The sequence below is a fragment of the Hyalella azteca genome, unplaced genomic scaffold (genome assembly GCF_000764305.2).
Source record: "Hyalella azteca isolate HAZT.00-mixed unplaced genomic scaffold, Hazt_2.0.2 contig7040, whole genome shotgun sequence".
NCBI lineage: Eukaryota > Metazoa > Arthropoda > Malacostraca > Amphipoda > Hyalellidae > Hyalella > Hyalella azteca.
This window is the reverse complement of record NW_025937175.1, coordinates 4809-26246: the sequence shown is the minus strand read 5'-3', so window position 1 is coordinate 26246 and position 21438 is coordinate 4809. Positions and strand designations below refer to the sequence as shown.

General features: G+C 38.7%; 1 protein-coding gene across 1 annotated transcript; it reads right to left on the bottom strand.

The window, feature by feature from the left end:
• Positions 1 to 22: 22 nt before the first annotated feature.
• LOC108666797 (equilibrative nucleoside transporter 1) lies at positions 23 to 18580 on the bottom strand. Its single transcript, XM_047881093.1, has 18 exons — positions 18224 to 18580; positions 16592 to 17080; positions 11143 to 11224; positions 10355 to 10515; positions 9994 to 10139; positions 9436 to 9495; positions 8940 to 9025; positions 8270 to 8353; positions 7596 to 7671; positions 6478 to 6586; positions 5878 to 5992; positions 5501 to 5590; positions 4950 to 5072; positions 4543 to 4662; positions 4015 to 4123; positions 3544 to 3629; positions 2407 to 2603; positions 23 to 1630 (listed from the first exon to the last, which is right to left on the bottom strand). The coding sequence occupies exons 1-18, from the start codon at positions 18292 to 18294 to the stop codon at positions 1516 to 1518; spliced, it is 2319 nt and encodes a 772-aa protein (XP_047737049.1). The 5' UTR covers positions 18295 to 18580; the 3' UTR covers positions 23 to 1515.
• Positions 18581 to 21438: the final 2858 nt, after the last annotated feature.

The following is a 21438-nucleotide window of genomic DNA, read 5'->3' as shown; positions in this document are numbered from 1 at the left end:
AAGGTTAATCACATTACCAACGTCTGAAAAAACAATGTACTGCTGGGCAAAATCGCGAGGAATGTCTTAGTGCCCGCAGCTTCTAAGTCCTTGGTCCCTAGCTAATAGATAACACCGACTCGAGGCTGCACGATTTACATTCTGATTACGGAACACAAAGCAAATTCTTCATACTTGCGTGGCATCAAGGCATTAGCTACATGAATGAACGGACATTTCATAAGAACATGTGATTCGTAATGTAAGAATATGTGCAGACGATACGTGAACATACCTTTCACTAAAACAATACATCCCACTCACTTTCCAGACTAGAAACTGAGTTGAATGACATGGATTTTGTAGAATTCTTGGATATGAATGTAGGCAGCAACCTAACTGTTTTTAGCATTATAATCTTCTAGAAATTCCAAATATGGTTAGAAAGGAAAATCAAAGCCGAAACACAATTAGCACAACACAACGTAAACCAAAACCACTGCGTTAGAAATACCACGCTTTCAGTACTACCCTCAGCTCAGATTCTAGGCTGCAACTGGGAAATATTTCAAATTTTTTTTAAGGTCATTCATAAGTTCACCGCGTTATTATTTGTTACTATTTGAACACAGTCGTGTTAACACGTTGGACGTAATCAAACTTTAACACTTAATATCCTCAATTGCGAGTTCTGAACACATGAGGCTCGAACTCGTTGGACTTGCAAGGACATTTGAAATCGCCAAGTTAAGTTCGTAAAGATATCTCTGATTCACGTATTTATTTAGCAACGTACGAAAAATTACACAGTATGAACGTGGAAAAATGCAACTTGGTTTTTGTGAGGAATAATCCCGTCGAGTGACGTAAACAATAGTTCCGCGCGGATGTAAGTTGAAGTGTTATCTAACAAAGTATGGAGATTCAAACTAACTTTAGACCTCCTAAGATAAAACACGAATATCAGCGCTGTTGTAATTATTACAAATCGAAACATCACTGGGTTGCGCGAAAGACGCGCAGTAAAATACATGGTATTACAAAGAATAAATAATAAAATAAGCTACGGAACTTCAAATAATTCTTCTAAATATCTGGTGTGGTAGAGAAGCGCTATATAAAAAAGAAATCCCAGCTACGAGCATATGAAAACGCTTCCTCCGAAACGATCTAACAGAAATGCTCAAATGTAAACCCATCTATAGGGATTAATAATTATCCTTACAAAGAAACTCAGTACCGCCCCACGTAGAGATCATAGTTCGATCGATCTATAAGAAAGTATTCCAAAGTATTTCATAGTTCTATAAGAAAGTATTTCATAGTTCGATCGATCTATAAGGAAGTATTCCAAAGTATTTCATAGTTCTATAAGAAAGTATTTCATAGTTCTATCGATCTATAAGAAAGTATTCCAACATATTTCATAGTTCTATATGAAAGTATTTCATACTAGTTCTATAAGAAAGTATTTTATAGTTCGGTGGATCTATTTTGGAAAGGATTCCTAAATTAGTCATGTTAAGAGCTCAGCGATCAAAGGATCATGCCGAAGCCGAAGCTGGAGGCAGCGCCCAGCATGAGCCCTAAACCCAGCATGGCGGCCATCACGCTGCCTGCTCGCTCCGCATCCTTGCTGTCCGTCACGCGCCTGAAAACGTCCAGAATTTAGTAAGTAAAGATGCATTATAAATGACTTCCATTTTTTGAAAACTTACGCTATGTAATTTCAAACTAACATGCATGTGTTGATTTCAACTGTATCGTTCGAAGATTTTATTTCTGAAAAAATCAATAATAATTGTAACAAAAACATTTTAATGAAATTCACAAAAAGCAGCTTTCCGAACAGAAAAAAAAAATGAAATTTATGCAATCGACTGACCTGGAAAATAAAAGAAAAGGACGAACTCGGCTCACATAACAGAAATGTGGTTAACGATAATTGTACAATACGAACGATTTAGTGAAGCAAGTGCGAGTAAATTTAACACAAAATATGATAAAGTATTGATTACAATATCTAGATATGGGCAATCTTAAGTTTGTATTTCATAGATATTAAAATGAAGCAAACACAAACACGGAGGCTGGGCGCATATCAAATGTAGAGAAAAAATCATTGGAGTTTAATCGATACAAGGGAACCCAGACATTAACGTGAAAAAATCTAGGTAAGAGCGGGTTATGCCAATTTGAAAAACGAACTTCAAACAAAATACATATTTTGACTAGGAACCTTAAACATGAAATGAACTCTGCGGCAGTTGAATAACGTTAAATTTTGAATTGTCAACCCATCACGGTTACAAGTAAATAATTATAATATTTGAGATCAGTAACATTTTTATGGCTATAACAGTATTCAAGAACTGCAACTAGAGAGTAAGCAACACAAATAATTTGGAAAGAGCAACACAAGACGACCTCGGCGCATAGATGAAGCAGAGGGTGCCCAGATAGCCGTTGGACAGAGCAAAGAGCGCCATAACGAAGAAGTAGGCGACGTCGCTGGGGAAGAAGACGGGCACGTCCGTAGATTCGTGGTTGCACAGCAACAGCAGCGGGATGAAGATCACGCGCAGCCCCACGAACACGTACACCAAGCGGGACTTGGGGCCGGGCTGTGGGGAGAGGCATAATTGAGGTGAAGGGAACAAAGAATAGGATGAGGTGAGGGGAACAAATAATGAAGGATGAGGTGAAGGGAACAAAGAATAGGAGGAGGCGAGGGGAACAAATAATGAAGGATGAGAGAGGGGAACAAATAATGAAGGATGAGGTGAGGGAACAAATAATGAAGGACGAGGTAAAGGGAACAAAGAATAGGAGGAGGCGAGGGGAACAAATAATGAATGATGAGGTGAGGGGAACAAATAATGAAGGGTGAGGTGAGGGGAACAAAAAATGAAGGATGGAGTGAGGGAAACATTGGATGAATACAGGAGTTCGCGTCACAGAAAACAGAATAACGAGACCCCCGAAAAGCATTAAGAGTACAGGGAAAAACGGCCGCAGCGTCGAGCAAGGCTCCGTCAATAATAATGTCAATATTGTGTATTGTGATGAATGCAGAGAGAATTACAGCAATGTATTGTGATGACGGGCAGAGAGGACTACAGGAGGTAACTCGTTGATTCAGTTACCAAGCACAATTATAAAAAAGCGCGAAAATAGCTTATTCAGAGTGATCATCTCGACAGCTAACGCTAGAAAAGTGATAAAGACGATAATAAACTTCAACAAAAGATGGAAGAATGATGTATAAATGTAAAATATATAGCTATATGAATGGAGGAATTGTGTTTAAATCGAGAAATGGCGAATGAATGGGAGAATGGTAAATAAATGGGAAATGGTGTATAAATGGAAGAAAAGTTTACAAATCGAAAAATTAAGTAAAAAAAAACGGAAATGGCAGATAAATTTAAGAATGCTGTATAAGCGGGAGAATGGTGTATAAAGCAAAAAATGGTGAATAAATAGAAAAAAGGGAGTGAAATTGGAAGAAATGTGTAATTAAAAATAATTGCAAATCCTCAAATCCGGACTGCTGTCACCCACCCACTGAAAGTAGCCTCCAGCCTGACGGCCGACGAGGTCCCCGACGTTGAAGAGAAGGAACGTCAGTACGGGCTGGAAGTAAGTCTCTGCACAAACCAGACCTCAGGTATGAAAGATGAAGGAAACAGCTGCGAACACACTCAAATATTATGAATGATGTAAATAATTGCTGGTCAACAAAGGCAAACACTGTGTGATTATCAATTACTACACTCATAATACTGCTTTTAAATGCAAGCAAACACAGTGAGGCTATCAATTTAAACACTCATAATACTGCTTCTTAATACAAGTGAACCAGTGAGGCTATTAATTAAAACACTCATAATACTGCTTCTTAATACAAGTGAACCAGTGAGGTTATCAATAAAAACACTCATAATACTGCTTATTAATGCAAAGGATCACAGTGAGGTTATCAATTAAAACACTGATAATACTGCTTATTAACAAGCAAAAAAGATGAGTTACCAGCCCAGACGGGGTTGGCTGACGTCGAGGTGATCTTGACGCAGACAGCGGGAAAGACGGCGAGCGTCACGCCAAATACGGCAGCCACTGACAGACCCAGCGGCCAGATCTGTGAATTGATTAGGTTAAACTAGTGTGTCACGCTGATTCGTTGCAGAATTTGTATGTCACGCTGATTCGTTGCAGAACTCGTACGTCACGCTGCTCCGCTTTAGAACTAGTGTGTCACGTTTATTCTTTTCCGAAATCACATCAAACTGATTGTTTTAAACATCTAGCTGATAGATTCCCCAAAACTCAACAGTTTTTTTCGTTTCTAGAATACAGTTGACAATTCTCTGTTTAAAGAATTCTTGGCTATAGGCATCCAGTGTATGTACTTCCCAGCCCTCCCCACGCTACTTTTTATTCTTAAATTCTGTACAAAATCAAGCGTCAAGAGTCTGACAATCAATACAATGATAACTTGACATTATATGAATTACGCCAAACATTTCAATCAAGACCGATAAGAAAGCAATGCTGTACCTGCTTGAAGACCTTGGTGGAGTGAGCGACGAGCTCAGAGGGCTTGAGAGGCTGTTGCTCTTCCTCCGAGCCTAAGGGCTTCTCTGACACCGACATGGACGTGTAGTGTTGGTACATCTCCTGCAGGATCAGGAGGGGACGGCGGGGTCAATATAAAATGAAATACCTACATAAATAGATTGAATATTTTACAACTGTCAAGTGCTTGTTTGAAATGCCAAAACAATGAGTAACCACAGAACGGAAACTGAAATTACAAATAATGCATATACACAGAATATTTTACAACTGTCAAGTGCTTGTTTGGAATGCCAAAACAATGAGTAACCACAGAATGGAAATTGAAATTAAAAATAATGCATATACACTGAGATAAGGATCAACAGATGCAGGGAAGCAAGGCTCACGGTGGTGGTGAGGTAGTGGAGTGCCCCGATGGTGCCCACCATCACGCCCACGGCGATCAGGAAGTAGATGAAGGCCGAGGTAATGTCGTCCGCACCCGCGGCCAACGACACGATCCTGTCAAGTCAGACATAACACTTTAATTATTTCATTACAATATATTGGTATCCGTGGTATCCTTGGTATTTGTTTGGGACGTAGCAGTCCCAGGCCACGATGGATCGCCGCCTCTGATTATCGTTCATCCGCCCTCATTGGGGCCACCTGATGCACCTGTCTCTTATACACATCTAGATGTGTATAAGAGACAGGAATACATCTGGACCGGAGGCGTCGGTGGTGGCGGCGGAGGCTTCAGATGGGCTGATGGTTCCGGCGTCTCGTTCGCTGATTGGTCCCACACTGGAGGGTGAGTGGTAACCGCTATCCGAAACTATACGGAATAATAGTAAACGTCAGATTCCCATGCCTCCATCCTTGGCCGTCAAAATCTTTCGCAGGTGATTTCCAGCATGTACTGACTTGTTAACACGAATGAAATGAATGTTAACACCAATGAAACNGGCTTGAGAGGCTGTTGCTCTTCCTCCGAGCCTAGGGGCTTCTCTGACACCGACATGGACGTGTAGTGTTGGTACATCTCCTGCAGGATCAGGAGCGGGCGGCGGGGTCAATATAAAATGAAATACCTACATAAATAGATTGAATATTTTACAACTGTCAAGTGCTTGTTTGAAATGCCAAAACAATGAGTAACCACAGAACGGAAACTGAAATTACAAATAATGCATATACACAGAATATTTTACAACTGTCAAGTGCTTGTTTGGAATGCCAAAACAATGAGTAACCACAGAATGGAAATTGAAATTAAAAATAATGCATATACACTGAGATAAGGATCAACAGATGCAGGGAAGCAAGGCTCACGGTGGTGGTGAGGTAGTGGAGTGCCCCGATGGTGCCCACCATCACGCCCACGGCGATCAGGAAGTAGATGAAGGCCGAGGTAATGTCGTCCGCACCCGCGGCCAACGACACGATCCTGTCAAGTCAGACATAACACTTTAATTATTTCATTACAATGTATTGCTGGATATCTCCGTGGATACTCAAGGACCCTCTTATCGTAACGTTCAATCTGGCGTTTAGAAATACTGCCAGTGTTGAAACTCAATTCAATGATCAAGTAACAATCCTTTTCTAATGGTTACATTTGCTTTAACATTGCCAATCTAGATGCACAAATTTCAACAAGTTGAAAAGAATTGGATACATGGTCCAAACAAAATAATTCGTAGCATTCAATTTATCAATATAAATGATTATTTTATCACAAAAATGTGAACGTATAACCTAAGCAGCCACCAACCAACCATATCTCATCCTGTGCTGCCATCATCCAGAGCTGATCGAGTTGTAGAGTATTTATTAGCCTATGTTCCAATCTACTGCAATAGTAACTCTAGTTTTGGAATAATTCATAAGAATTATTTTCTTGAAACAATGTCGGAGTAATGCTAAGCTGACCTGGCGAGAGAGGCGAAGACGCCCCCGATGGCCTGGCCCGTCACGACCGCCGTCATGAAGCGCGGCGGGAACATCCCAGCCAGCCCGAACAGCCCGCCTTGGAAGAGCGCTGGTAATCAGCGCGGTTTCAAAATTGGATTTTAAGTAATGCAGCTTCTTTTCAAATGGTGCTCAAATTGTTCAAGACCTTACATTCAAATTCTGCATTGAATGCGCTGAAGCTGCAACTCCACATTCACACTGACAAATAACGTGACAAGCAGAAAAAATATAACTCAGTACTCACTGCAGTGAGTGACAGAGAGCGCATTTTCTCGTCGACGAAAACTTGAGGTCGCGGACGGACGGACAGACAGACGGACATGGCAAGCACAATGGTGCATTTTTTCCATAAATGAGAAAATGCGCTAAAAAGTCGTAAATGACGATCACAATTGCTGGCTCTAGTGTGTGATCAGTTAACACATATAACATTTTTCATTCGTGAGTGATCGTTAGATTATTTGCAAGTCTCGCGTAATCTTGAACATCAAATACTTAAATTTATTCGTAAGCATGTTCATTTGTGCAAGCTGTTTCATATTTGTTCGAATCTGGCACATCAAATGTTGAATAAGGGATTTAAAATAGACTCAACTTAAACTCAAATATTTCTTAAAGCTTCAAAGTATTTATTTACGATGCACGATATTGAGAATTGTACGCATTGATATTGGAATTTTGGCAGACGAATTAATATAACTTATAAGTTGAGATCTGAAGCTGTAACACCCTAAATACATGTTGTTACTATTTGTTGAATACATATGGCATCATTCACTCAATATTTATTGCATGTCTGTGCTCCTAAATGACAACTCGTCCTTATAATGTATTATTAATTTCTTAACTAAGGTTAAGTTCTAATTTATATTTTTAATATGTTCGTAGCTTGAAAGTTTCATCTCGTTCAAAAATCTCTAAATGACTAATGGTATTTCAATTTCCAATCTATAGAGTAATTTCATCAAACAGTAATGCATTCATCGACCATAGTATAAGGAAACATAAATTTGCGGTGATAATTCGAGTGCAAACCTTGGTCCGTCGTAGTTGCGCGGTGTCACACGTGCGCCAACCTTGTATCAAGCTAAGATGGTAGCAAAGTTCATGGATTTCCAAGTTGTCGAGGTCTGTTCGAATGGCAGGAGAGTTCTGAGTGCCAATAAAATCTGTGTAACTTCCGATGGTATTCGTGCTCACACTTCCTCCTTGTTCCCGTCGAGCAGTAGTTGCAATGGCAAGTTTTTTAGATTTTGTGTTTTAGGGCTTCAGATAAAGGTTTCATTTGGCAACATCGGCGTCAAACACTAGTTTATTAAATGCCAAAATGTTTATTGAGTTGAGTCAACTTGAGTGTTGAAAACTTGTGCAGCTCTGAAGCTTAGTTGTTGATCTGTATGCGGTAAACTTATAGGCTACAAAATCGTCAAAGGTGCGAATTGTAGGAAATTTAATCACTTCTACTGAGATAGGCTCCAGTTAAGCGTATTTACTAATATGTGCTGAATATCATTTGGGATTGGGCGTTGTTACTTCATTTGCATTTCAGTACGGCGTAGCCTATACGCTTAGCTAGCTTCCATCAGACCGTATTCCAGTCCTTGATTATTGGCTGTATCTATGATTATTCTATTAGCTGTATGATGTATCTAGGTATTTTATTCAATGTCATTTGTTTATTGACTCGTTCTGATATTCTTGATCGGCATTAATTTCATGATTTTCATCTAGGTAGCTGTAATAGAGCTACGGCTATTTTGCACAGCAACAGCAGCGGGATGAAGATCACGCGCAGCCCCACGAACACGTACACCAAGCGGGACTTGGGGCCGGGCTGTGGGGAGAGGCATAATAAGGCGGGGCTTGTGAGGGGTTGAAGTAAATGAATGATGAGGTAAGGGGAACAAAGAATGGAGGATGAGGTGAGGGGAACAGTGAAGGGGAGTGCGGGAGTGCGCGTCACAGAAAAGAGAATAACAAGACCTTCGAAGCGCATTACGAGTAGTGGGAAAAAAAAGAGCAAGGCTCCGTAGAGAGCTACGGTATTATACAATATTGTGTAATGTACAATATTGATTGTATTTATGATGTATTGTATTGATGACGGGCGGAGAAAGCAACAGGAATGTATTGTGATAACGGGCAGAATTGTATATAACATCAAGGAATGGTGAATAAATATGAGAATGGTGAATAAATGGGAAAAGTGTATAAATGGAAAAATAGTGTATAAATGGGAAAATGGTGTATAAATGGGAGAGTGATGTACAAAACGAAAAAAAAACGGAAAATTGAGGATGAATGTAAAAATGTTGTGTGAATAGTAGAATGGCGTATAAAGCGAAAAATGGTGTGAAATTGGAAGGAAGGTGCATTTAAAAGTAATGATAAATCCTAAAATCCGGACCGCTGTTACCCACCCACTGAAAGTAGCCTCCTGCCTGACGGCCGACGAGGTCCCCGACGTTGAAGAGAAGGAACGTCAGTACGGGCTGGAAGTAGGTCTCTGCACAAACCAGACCTCAGGTATGAAAGATGAATGAAGGAGCTGCGAAAACACTCAAATATTATGAATGATGTAAATAATTGCTGGTCAACTAAGGCAGACACAGTGAGGTTATCAATTAAAACACTCATAATACTGCTTTTAAATGCAAGCAAACACAGTGAGGCTATCAATTAAAACACTCATAATACTGCTTCTTAATACAAGTGAACCAGTGAGGCTATCAATTAAAACACTCGTAATACTGCTTCTTAACACATGCAAAAAAGAAGAGGTTACCAGCCCAGACGGGGTTGGCTGACGTCGAGGTGATCTTGACGCAGACAGCGGGAAAGACGGCGAGCGTCACGCCAAATACGGCAGCCACTGACAGACCCAGCGGCCAGATCTGTGAATTGATTAGGTCAAACTAGTGNGTGGGAACATCCCAGCCAGCCCGAACAGCCCGCCTTGGAAGAGCGCCCCGCAACCTGCGTCAGCAAGCTACGCGTTACTGGGCGGCAAATAAGACTATACGAGTTCGATTCCGTGTGAAAAATGATGTGGAAACAATGTTGATTAGGAGTTGATTTCGTTGAAACAAAGCTGATTACGAGTTGATTTCGTTTAAACAATGCTGATTATGAGTTGATTTCATTTAAACAATGCTGATTATGAGTCGATTTCGTTGAAACAATGCTGACTACGAGTTGATTTCGTTGAGAAATTGTTTAGTCGTTATTTCATCACCAGATGCCCAGCGGAGTGGCTGGGGACCAGCCACTTACCAAAGAATTACCGAAGACGTAGGAGGAGACGTTGAGAAATGACGCGTAATTTTTAGAAGAAGGATAACAAGTAGTTTCAAAAATCAGTAAAGAAACATAACGCAAATTCGGCTTCAGAAGCAAGTCTGAACGCTAGATTAGGGGTAGTTCCTAAGAATAGGAATATATTTACCGAGAGTATCTTGACGATAAAAAACCCACTGTTGAGCAGGACGATGAGGATCATAGTAACGACGAAGAAGGCCGTCTGCCAGCTATCAGAGTCCACCTTGACGAGGGCTGTGGTAATGCTGAAGAAAACCAGCATCATCACCAGCGACCACTTCAGTCGAAACCGCACAGGCAATCTGGTCAATCCAAAGAAACAATTAGAGACTGATTCATTACCAAGACCTGCAAGTTAGAATTATGCGTAATCCAAAAAAAAAAAACCTTGACATTTTCTGTGATACGCAGCTGTCCATCGCACCACATCAGTGAACTCTTCCGTACTTACCGGTGACTGAAGAGCGCGTTGACTATGAAGAGCTAGAATACAATCAGTGAACTCTTCCTTACTTACCGGTGACTGAAGAGCGCATTGACAATAAGGAGCGAGAAGTTCGTGAGCTGCGAGAGGCAAGCCTGCATGGGCGTGTAGAGCGTCTGCAGCTCCGTCTTCTCCGCGGCATCGCCGGCCGACATCGAGGCGTTGGTCGTGTTGCGGAACTTGTACTGCCAGTACTGAAACAGACTACTGTCAACACAAAGCAATATCGGGAATGACTGATGAATGATAACTTACACTTTCTGGAGCACATTCAGTCGTGAGAGTGAAACACTAAGCGCCAGTAAAAACACTAAGTAAGAACAAAACACTAAGTGCCATTTAAAACACTAAGCGAGAGAAAAACACTAGGAGCTAATGTTGTAGACAATTTATTGTTGTATTTTGTACCTAGTCTGAAGTTCTGAACTTTAATGTGTATTATCGATGAATAGTGTGTATATGACATCAAAAATAGGATTAGGCTTAAATAACACTAGCGTTTAATGACTTTAACCTACATCCCTTCACTGAAGCTCAGATGCCACTTTAAAATTTCCCGGAGCAAAACCAGCACTAACTTATCAGCCATATTAATTGAACTCTTCTTCGATTCATTATACATCGAATTAAATTGCATGCATCCATTGTAATTACTCCTGTATTTCGTGCAAATTCATGTAGAAAAAAGATTGCTATTGGAATTAGCAAAAAATAGTGACTGAGGAGCAAAAGGCACAGTGCATTGTATGCAATTATTAACCAATCACTAAAAATATTAAACAAATTAGTTATCCTAGGGTAAATGTGTGATGAGGACTCACCGACTCTGCTGTGATGAAGAAGTTCCATGGCAGCAGAGTGCCGAGACCGAGGCACAAGAAGCAGCCGTACACAACCGCGGACCTGCGGTGAACAATGTAAAACTTTAATAACTATGCTCCGAATAACAAGGAATAACGTAACGGACTATTAAAATTCTCGTCGGATTTCATAGCTTCAATTGTACCCAAAATCGGTACTGTTACGTTGGAAAATTATGCCTTTTATCAAAAGTTAAGGAAAATTATGCATTTTACAAAAGTTAAGCCACAAAATAACGCAAATTTCACGACTACGAAGTCTATATTTTTCAATTAATTAAAATGGAAATGAATTAACCAATTGAAGTTGAACCAGAAAAAAATGGAATTGTAAAAGTAAATTCGAATAAGTCTAAGATGGGATATCAACTTTTAATGCAAATGTGGAATAATTTGATATTAATTAATTCACCACAACAATAACACATAAGTTACAAATAACATAAGTAAAATTGTTTCAATTTTGAAGTCAATAGAGCTCGTTAAAAGCTACACTTACACGTCAAGCCACATGGTGACAAAAGCGCGCGCTAAACCCTACCACACGTGGTAAGAGAAGCTACTGTTTGAAAGTTGAACTACTCGTAAAACGCAACTTCAGACTAACAAACAACGGATACTTCACTAAGGCATCCACTAATGACTAAACATGAGAAGTCACACGTTGAAAATATATTAAAAGTAAATCTTTGTAATAGGACAAAGACCAAATGGTTATGTTCGAGTGTCGCACACTGTGCTGTCGCTAGAACTTCAGGCTCTTGGATGCGTCTGTGGAAGCTTATCTCGCTCAGTGAGATAGCATGAGGCCAACTAGAGTATGTTTTGACTGACCGTCCCGAATTTTGAATAATTGGAGTTATATAGGAACATCAGTTAAGTGCGCAGTACAGCACAATACTTCTATATGAAATTATGAAGAGAGTAAAGTTCCTTACAAAATGAAGGTATGGTTACAATTTAATCGCCCGCTTTCTTAACGACATATTGATCGTGACAATAAATTGACAAATTTTTTCCAGACGTGAAATAACAAAAATCGTGAACAGACAACATTCCACGATCCCACAGCCAACAACAGCACTGAATTACATAATCCAAATAGCTTTGATGAAATAGAGTTTTCCAAGAGGCAGTAAAATCGAGAGTAATGAAGAAAGCTAAATGCACACGCGAGAGAAAACACGCACACACGGCGAATGTAAACTTTGCTATTAGCTGCTCTATGGCCTACAACGAGGGGCAATTGCTTCACAATGGCGAACGCCGACACAAACGCGGGCAAGCAGTGACCCTCTTCACTAAATTGCGGAGTATTGGCTTAAATAGGCTTAGGACCTGCCACCAGAGGNTGGAAAGATCGGGTTCCAAAGGCCGGATCCCTTGTGAATCAAGTCACGAAAAGTTCAAGAATCGGCAACAGGCCATGGGCCTATTTCTTCAACGCCGAAACTTCTATTCTATTCTGAAATATACCTACATATAATCACTGAAAGCTAAATGATAGCAACACGTCCAAGACATCTGGAACGTCCAACAAGACATCTGAACAATCACGTCCCCAGCGACAGGCCAAAAAAAATAATGGTTTAAAAACAGACGAAAGCCAGCTATTAAATTATTCATTTGATTGCGCACAGATGATTGCAGTTATTATCCGATAATTCAAGTTGGCGAGCAGATTATGGAAAAGAAGCTGGGAGGACATTTACAAAACGAAAGCTACAATGCAAAAATAATGCAAAAAGAATCAGGGAGAGATATTTAACAGGGAAAGCGACATAGCAATTAATGGTCATTCACAAGCTTGCAATATTTAATGCTCAATTCGCAAAATCACGGTATGCGACTGTATAGATTTTAATTTGAAGATCTTAAAATTCTCTTAGAAGAGAATTTAAGTTCCTTGAGATGAATAAATAAATTATAGGGAAGAAATAAAAACAAGCACTTACAATTCGCATTGAACTCACCCTGACTTGGTCAGCATGACGATCACCCGTCACGGCGAGTGATGCAAATCACCACGTCCTGTGCAGGGACAGTGATGAATGCGTCGTAATAAACGCACGTAATGAACGCTGGTAATTACCTCACGTAATAAACGCACGTGAACGCTGGTAATTACCTCACGTAATAAACGCACGTAACGAACGCTGCAGTAATTACCTCACGTAATTAACGCCAAGAACGCAAGCGATGAGGGCTCATTCAGCCGCTACTCGTATTATCAGCCGCAGTTGACGTCTAGGTACAAGAGAACGCTAAGTGCACAAATAATTCAGCAGTTCTTACTACTACGCAACTATACGCCGACAAACGACGAGTGTAGACGTTTACTTTAATTCAATCAACAGAGAACGTATAGGGGCTTGGCATAAATAGACACACACTACGGGGTTAACTACGTTCAATTATCCACGTACGACGACCACTTGAAACGACATTGTACAATAAAAAAGATGTGATAATAAAAATTCTACACCGCTCAAAGAAAAAAGATAATGCATGCAACAGACGAATTTTTCTGTGCGAGACATATTAAAATATACAATCGAAACCTAGGCACGCGTCTGACTAACTGAACTGTGGTGGATGGCAGTTTTATGGTATTTGCACCTCAACACATGAGCTTTATGTCATCGAATGTTTTAAATGCCATAGAGAAAATAAATGTTTATCGGGCATATCAGTAATGCAGTTACTCATTTTACGAATGTACTTTCTATGTGAGAATTGAAGCCGGAAGGCATAAAAGTTCGTTGTGGGGAGACATCAAAATTTCAATTGATGCGTGCAGAACGAGCTTCTGTAATTATGATAGGCAGGCAATCTGGCAATAATCCCAATATAATTTGAATGACTAAAAACGATTTATAGACTACCTATATTATACTTAATATTGAGATAATATACTGCGCGGAAGACTTCAGAAAATAGAAATTCTATTTCATGTATATTGAACTTCCGAAAAGGTAATATATTTTAATTAAGACTTATCACATTAACAATAACCAAACATATGGTTTTGACATCAAGACTTGGGTACATGGAGTTACCATATAATATAATCCAGATTCATAACCTTACTAGGCTGACTGTGCCCATAATATACGCCTACGATCATATTATCTGAGTGACACGATAAAGAGCTTTTTTCTGTAAAAATATATCGGCGCAGATAGCACAATCAATTAATGATAAGATACAATATGAGCATCAATTTAGGTATCGTTATTATAAGAGGGCGCTAATATCTTCACTACGCATGCTGTTAAATAAAAAGAATTCATAGGACATAAAATGAAGCTCGAGCAGGCAGCGCAATGTTCAACAAACAGTGTTTGACAACACTGTTCACACATGTCAAACACTGTTCACAGTGTTTGACCTCACATGTCGTCCAACACATCCGCATGTTTCCGTAATTTTGAACCGCGCGTCTCCGATTTCCAAGATTTTTCCTAGTCAATAAACTCGCCCAGCAACATTTCTGAACTGCGTCCAAAATTTGTTCATTGTGTGTTCCTATTCTACCATTCGTACATCAAACGATTAATGACTTTAATTATGAATTATTTTGGCAACGTTGTTGTCACTGAAATATGAGCGCATCCGTAGAAAATGACAATAAAATTTGTAAAGTGGCGCCTTTAAATCGCCTATAAATCGCCGATAAACCGCCAATAAATCGTTTCGCGGAGCCGTTGTTTGAAGCGACATAGTCTGATCTCGAAGCAGTGCGACGCATTTAGGCTAACCGGCACAGACGGCGACAAGACTTCACACTCAAACATATATAAACTCATGTCCAAATAACAATGCTTGTTAGCGCTTTTGTGGGTCACCCTGATGCAGTTTGGCCCGGCGAAGAAGAGCATCAGAGCGATGTCCGCTCTCTGCTTGTACAGCGTTCAAGAAATGGTCACTATTTGGATAATATGGTAGATTCATTTTTCTGACTGTACCTAATCATCGTTATTAACTCAATTATATTTAACCCAAACACACAATTGGAAAAATAAAATACGTAAACGCAACTGATGCGCCAATACAGAGTTTGAGTTAATTTAGGAGATTGTCCCAACAATTATAAAGGAATATATGCCTTTAGAACGGACTAAATTTTCATATATATGAAAGAAGCACTACAACNTTTAGAACACTCATTGCTATGCCTATGCATGACAAATCTAGTATAACCCCAAGGTTCTTTTAAATCATTATTTATTTTGCAATCTGCATTGAAATTTCACCATCATCTTAGTGAATTACTTCACTAAGGTTTTACTTCATACATTACAAATTTACAGACACTTTTTTTCTAATTTTCATAGTATGGAGCAAAACGCTCACTGTTCTGTCTCCAGGCACTAAGAGACACTGTCACCATCCCTCTGTGGCACTCTGCTAACGAGTGCCACGCATGCCACGCGCTAGGCTTAGCTCGGTGCCGGCAGCAAAACTAGCCAAGAATAACACACGGTTTTCAGATAGCTCGTGAGTGGTCCAAGCCACACTCATGCGTCACATTTTTTATATGAAAACAGATTCAAAGTTACGTATAATAGTATTAGAATGGCGTGTATTTACAATACGAGGTAAAATTACAAGTGCGTGCCGATAGTCATCCCACTCGATTAAAAATAGCGGTTCTCCAAGTAAAATTGTTAATTATGAAGGAGGTATTTTCGGATCAAAATCGCGTGTTCAGGATGACAATATTATGCTACTGTTGATTCCCGAGATCGATACATTGATGCGAAGACAAGAAAAGTCTCCAGCTTCTAGATGCTGCAGTTCACCACAAAATAACGAAATATTAAATATTGATAAATATGACTCTCATATGACAGCTGGTCTTCGTTTGCTCTAAAGACTGAATTATCCCGCAACGAATGAATATTTATTTGAGAATCATAACATTAATGAATCCTTCATGAATCATGACAAAACAAATCACAATTGAAAATATTACTAGAAGCGGATCAAAAATTACTCAGGATGGTCTCGAGTAGGACGACCACGGGTCGGTGATACGTTATTTAAATTGAAGAATAATTGTAATAATACAATAAACTCCTGAGGAAATTTAGTTAAATTTGTGGTACAATGTTCCCTGTTTAATGATGTTACACTGCTTCATATGAAATTAACGTGTAGTCGATCGAAGGTAAAAATGCAAAGCAGTACAATTAGCAACCATCGCTGACTGGATTTCGAGGCTGCGGTGATTATACAACTACATTAATTAACAGTCGACGTGAATTCACACATCGAACAGAGGGCTGTTCGATAAAAAAATAAAACCTTAATCCAACGCGCAGCACCGGCAAATTCGAGGCATTATGTGATCATTTTCACTATCGCCGCGAAGAAAAAACATGTCCGAAACAGTACTTGTACTCACCTGGGAAAACTGTGTAATCTTGGCGACCCAGCAAGCAGGGGCATGAGGTCGTCATCTTCGCTCGGCACACGTCGCGCTGCCGCTTCTGCCGGTCGCGCCAGCAGCGCCGTGTGTGCGGAAGGCATTGCCGAGTCCGGCGCAGCAATCGAACGCCACTCTTGACGCACACGACAGACAAACTTCCAGGGAAAAGCTAAAGCCTTAAAAGTCCACCCGGTTATGGACCGCAGATTAATATTGGAATAATTATCTTGAATTGTAGCTTCATTATCATGAAGAGTATCGATAGTATATTTCAAAGATTTCTCTTGAACGGAAGCGGGGTGTATTGTGATGGACACAAGGCGAGACGTGAGGTCGTCCGGATCGATGGCGCTGTGATTGGCTGTGGTGCGATGTCGGTTGGTGGTTCCCGACGACCCATAACTTTGTTGTGCTGCCTCACCAGCATCTCGAACGTTTGTATTTGACTTACGAAGTCTTAGCCATCTGCAATTAGGAAATTAATGAAGGATTGGAGTGTTGAAAGCTGCTGTTGATATTAAAATACAATCCTGTAAGTAACAGGACATAGTATTTGAGGTGGTAAACTGGTAACACAGGTTCTACAATATGTACCTACACCAACCACTCCGAGGTGTGAAAGATGTAAATTCAGCATTCGATAGCTCCATGACTATCTTTTTCTTAATTTTGAGGAATATGAGCCACAGAAACAGGCCAGATAAGAAAATTAATACAAGAAGAGTGTGAAAAAGTTAATTAATAAAAAACAAATTAATGTGAAAAAATTAATTAATGTGAAAAAATTAATTAATTAATACAAGAAGAGTGTGAAAAAATCCACTATCGGCGATATTGAGATGATTGCAAACCAAACCGTGCTCTTCGTCATTCGTGCACGCAATAGGTTTTCTGGCGCGGCACACAGCAGTTATTAACTTGCATGGTTACCGTAATTAACCTTGTGTTAGCAAGAACTGAACGTTAGTGAGTGGCTCCAGCAAACACACTGAACTCCTATAGTTCTCAAAAGGCAGATTCACACAGTTCTTGCATTTCAGAACTAGGTAACGTAATCGTGCACGAGAAATCATAGGATTCGAAAAGAGTATCATGTAATGAGTGTAATAACGATATCATACGTTCACGTTAATGAACACGCATGATAATAACTGCTGTATAGTCATGGCAACGGTCATCACACAACTGAAAATTATTACATTTATTAAAGAATCGTGTAAAAACAGGCTACGGTTCGCTGTTGTTCACAAGAAGACTTGTGTGTTGTTCCTCTAAGCTTCGTGTTACGTTGTCGTTGAATCTTAATTCGACGAATTTTCGTCGTTGAATCTTGATTCAACGACAATCTTGATTCAATACTTTACGTTGAATCTTGATTCAACGACGAACGAAATAATATGATGACTAAGCGGTGGAGTAAAATATCAAAACCTAAACCGTAATACCACAGGCTTAAAAATCGATTATTTGTAAAATTCGCTGCAGCTAATAGTGATGCATAGCAGAATCAAGCACGTTCTAGCAAATTGTAATCTATAGTAAATCGCAATATTCGTTGCAGTACAACACTCGTAGGGACTAGATTAAAGCCTCTGTGTCGAAACTTACCGAACTAAATCGAAAGAGGTCAATAGCTGAAAGGTTTCGTTGATAAGAGAGGGATCGACGGCGGAGAGCATGATCTATGTTTTCTGTTCGTTTGTAAAAACCGAACGCTGTTCAGTGATGTGGCGGTACGACTTATGGTCTATCTTAAATTTCAAAACTATGTAAATTATTTCCAAGTTAAACCGCCAATCACGAATAAATATTATCTTCATTCGTTCGTGCATTCAGGTTAATTATTTCCAAGTTGAATCGTCAATCATGAAAAAAAATAACCTTCGTTTGTTGTGCATTCAGGCAGGATCTCTCAGACAAATGGTTTGTAGACAAGAGAGCCAAATTGGACGATGTTTTCACTAGTGTAGATTCAAGCAAAGTGATGAAAAAATTACTGTAGAGGACCTCGTACAAAATACCGTGGAGACGTAAATCAAACAGATGCTATCTCATCAAAACACAATAGAAATGCTTCCGTAACTTGTGCGGGCCAATATCAGTAAGCCAATCGATTGTACGGGCCAATCGGTTGTTATCAGGGCAGTTTCGTTCTCGAGTCCAGTTTGTTTAGGTTTAAAAAAACATTCATTTATCTATTAATGATTATTTAAAGAACAGATAATTGTGACCGAATCCTACCGAGAGATCTAAACGTAAACAAGTAAGTCTTCAAATTGAAAGCTTGTACATGTTAAATAAGTTTTAATTATGCAATTATGAAATTCAAAAGAAAGCAGGTAATGTAAACATGTTATAAGACAGGGGAATGTTTATAGGTAATTATTCCTTCCTAAGAGATCAGAAGTTCGTAATCCTACCCGAATTCCAAGATTAATTGATTGGCCGCGATGGGCATGGCAAATCGGATATAATCCAACATTTTCTTCTAATTTCGTTACTGTGTCAAGTGGTCCAACCTAATTCATCCATAAAAGTTGAAATTTCTACCTATTATTCGTGTAACTTTTCATCTGTAGTTGCTATAAAAATCCATTCAGTAACGCGTACCGGGAACAATGGCATAAAGGTTAATTAGATAATGTACATTATACACAGAGCATAACGTACCGTATATATGAAAAACTTTTTGGAAGAAGCCTAACACACATTTAGGATTTAGCACAGACTTTGATACTTTACTTCAATGAAAAATTCTTTAACATTTAGACAAAAAGAATTAAATTTCATTACAAAAAAGATTTATAAAGCCTTATTTAGTTATATTTAAAAAAAGTTACTAAAATATGCTGGAGAAACTAAAGAGTAAAACCATATCAAGAGAGATCAATCGTATATATAGGTACATGAAAAAATAGATAAATCTTACCTGATTAAATTCTAAATCTTGAGTGCAAGGTTCAGTTTAGTTATCACTGAAGTAGGACATTACAAAAACTTATAAAATTGGATATTTTTACATAAATAAAAACCATAAATTAGTTTCTGCAAAATAAAACTGAGTCAGCAGCAAATGGCAGTCATGTATAAAAACTTCAATAAAATAAAATCATGGTAATGCAACAGGACTACAGGAGTTGGCACAAATAAGCTTTTATTTGCTAATATTATCATACATGCCCCAACACTACATTTCTTCAATTCAAAAAGCAATTGTTTATCCCATGTAACTTGATGGAGTGAAAAAACTGAACGGAAGAGACATGTCCTTGCAACATTGCAAATATTCAGCTCACTTTATCATATACCATACTACAAGAAACTTGAATAGAACAAAAATGCTATCATACAATGCTCATTTATTCCCAAAATGAAGTAAAATTCAAATGGAAAATTTTGAATAGGAAAATTTTTCACATGATAACTAAATTTCACCATAATTCCAAGGCATCTAATGTTTGATATTTCAAAAAATACTCCCTTTTATCAACTTTGTTGGATCATAAAGAAGTTAGTGACTACAAACATCCTAAACTTGTGCTCCATATTTAAAGCTTCTTTTGCACTATTGCATCACCTGCTCAAAATTTGGATACCTAATAAACTAGACGTAAGAACTCTTCGATATTAAACATTCATAGATTTTTTAAATAAACAATTAAATTTGAAAGAAGTCTGAGTTAATTTCATTCAAAATTACAAAAACACTTCATAACTTTCAAATAGTGCATAGTGTAGCTTTCAAAATATTACTCACACATTAAACCCAGCTGATATGAGAAACTCAAGGACAATCAATATGAAATTTTAGCTGTTGGGCTTTGCAATAGAAGTATGTGACGGATGAAGGAATTCAGGAAAAAAAATTGGTGGAAACCTACAGTTGTGGTTGAGAAAGTAGATATATTCCCTGCCTGTGCAACACGATATATAGGTAAATACTCTGGTAACATGAGTGGCTAAATTCCACTGACATTAAAAAAAGCCTAACTATAAATATTGCACACAGCTCTCCATGAATGGGACAAAAATGCCCATCACACAGACAATCTTACCCTTTTCAGGATTTTATAAGTCATACTATTTTCTGGAGTCTTGCAGCTCTAATATGACATCATTTGGTGGGTATTAAATCTTGAGTCAGCAAAGGCTTGCAATGCAAAGTATAGGTATATTGGTTAGATAAAAAACATATCATGGTCAGCAAATGTGTCATTTCATAAAATATTTTTAACATAAGCAATTCAGCACCACACTCTGCCAAAACATGTTGCACATTGCACAATGACTGCGCCCAAAACAGTTCATTGATGATCGCATCGATGATGACACACTGTATTTTAACTACATACGTGGTTCCTTTAACAAAAACATCAAAAATACATTATCACATGCCTGACTTAAATGCTTTTTTAGCTAATGAAAAGGTTCTTATTGCTACTTTGACAGAAAAATTAAACATTTGCAATAATATTTTTACTTGACTTGGAAATCAAACTAACAGTTTGGCAAATCATGGTTTTTGCTAGTACTTGTATTGAAAAAATGAAGATTTGGAATAATGTAATTTTATGATTTACTAGCAATTGAAGTCATCGTTTGGCATTTGCATAGGCAAGGAATATATCTACTTTTCATGCAAGGACTAGAGCTTTCCTGCCATTTTCAGAGCAACAAGATTCTGGCTAGATAAATTACCACCTATGTTTCGTTAAGGAAACTTGGAAAAATGCACTATCTAGCTGCAAGATTCTAAGTGTATTGAAAATTTGTCACTTTGGTATCAAGTGATTAAGTGGAGATATTTTTTAAGAACCAGTTCA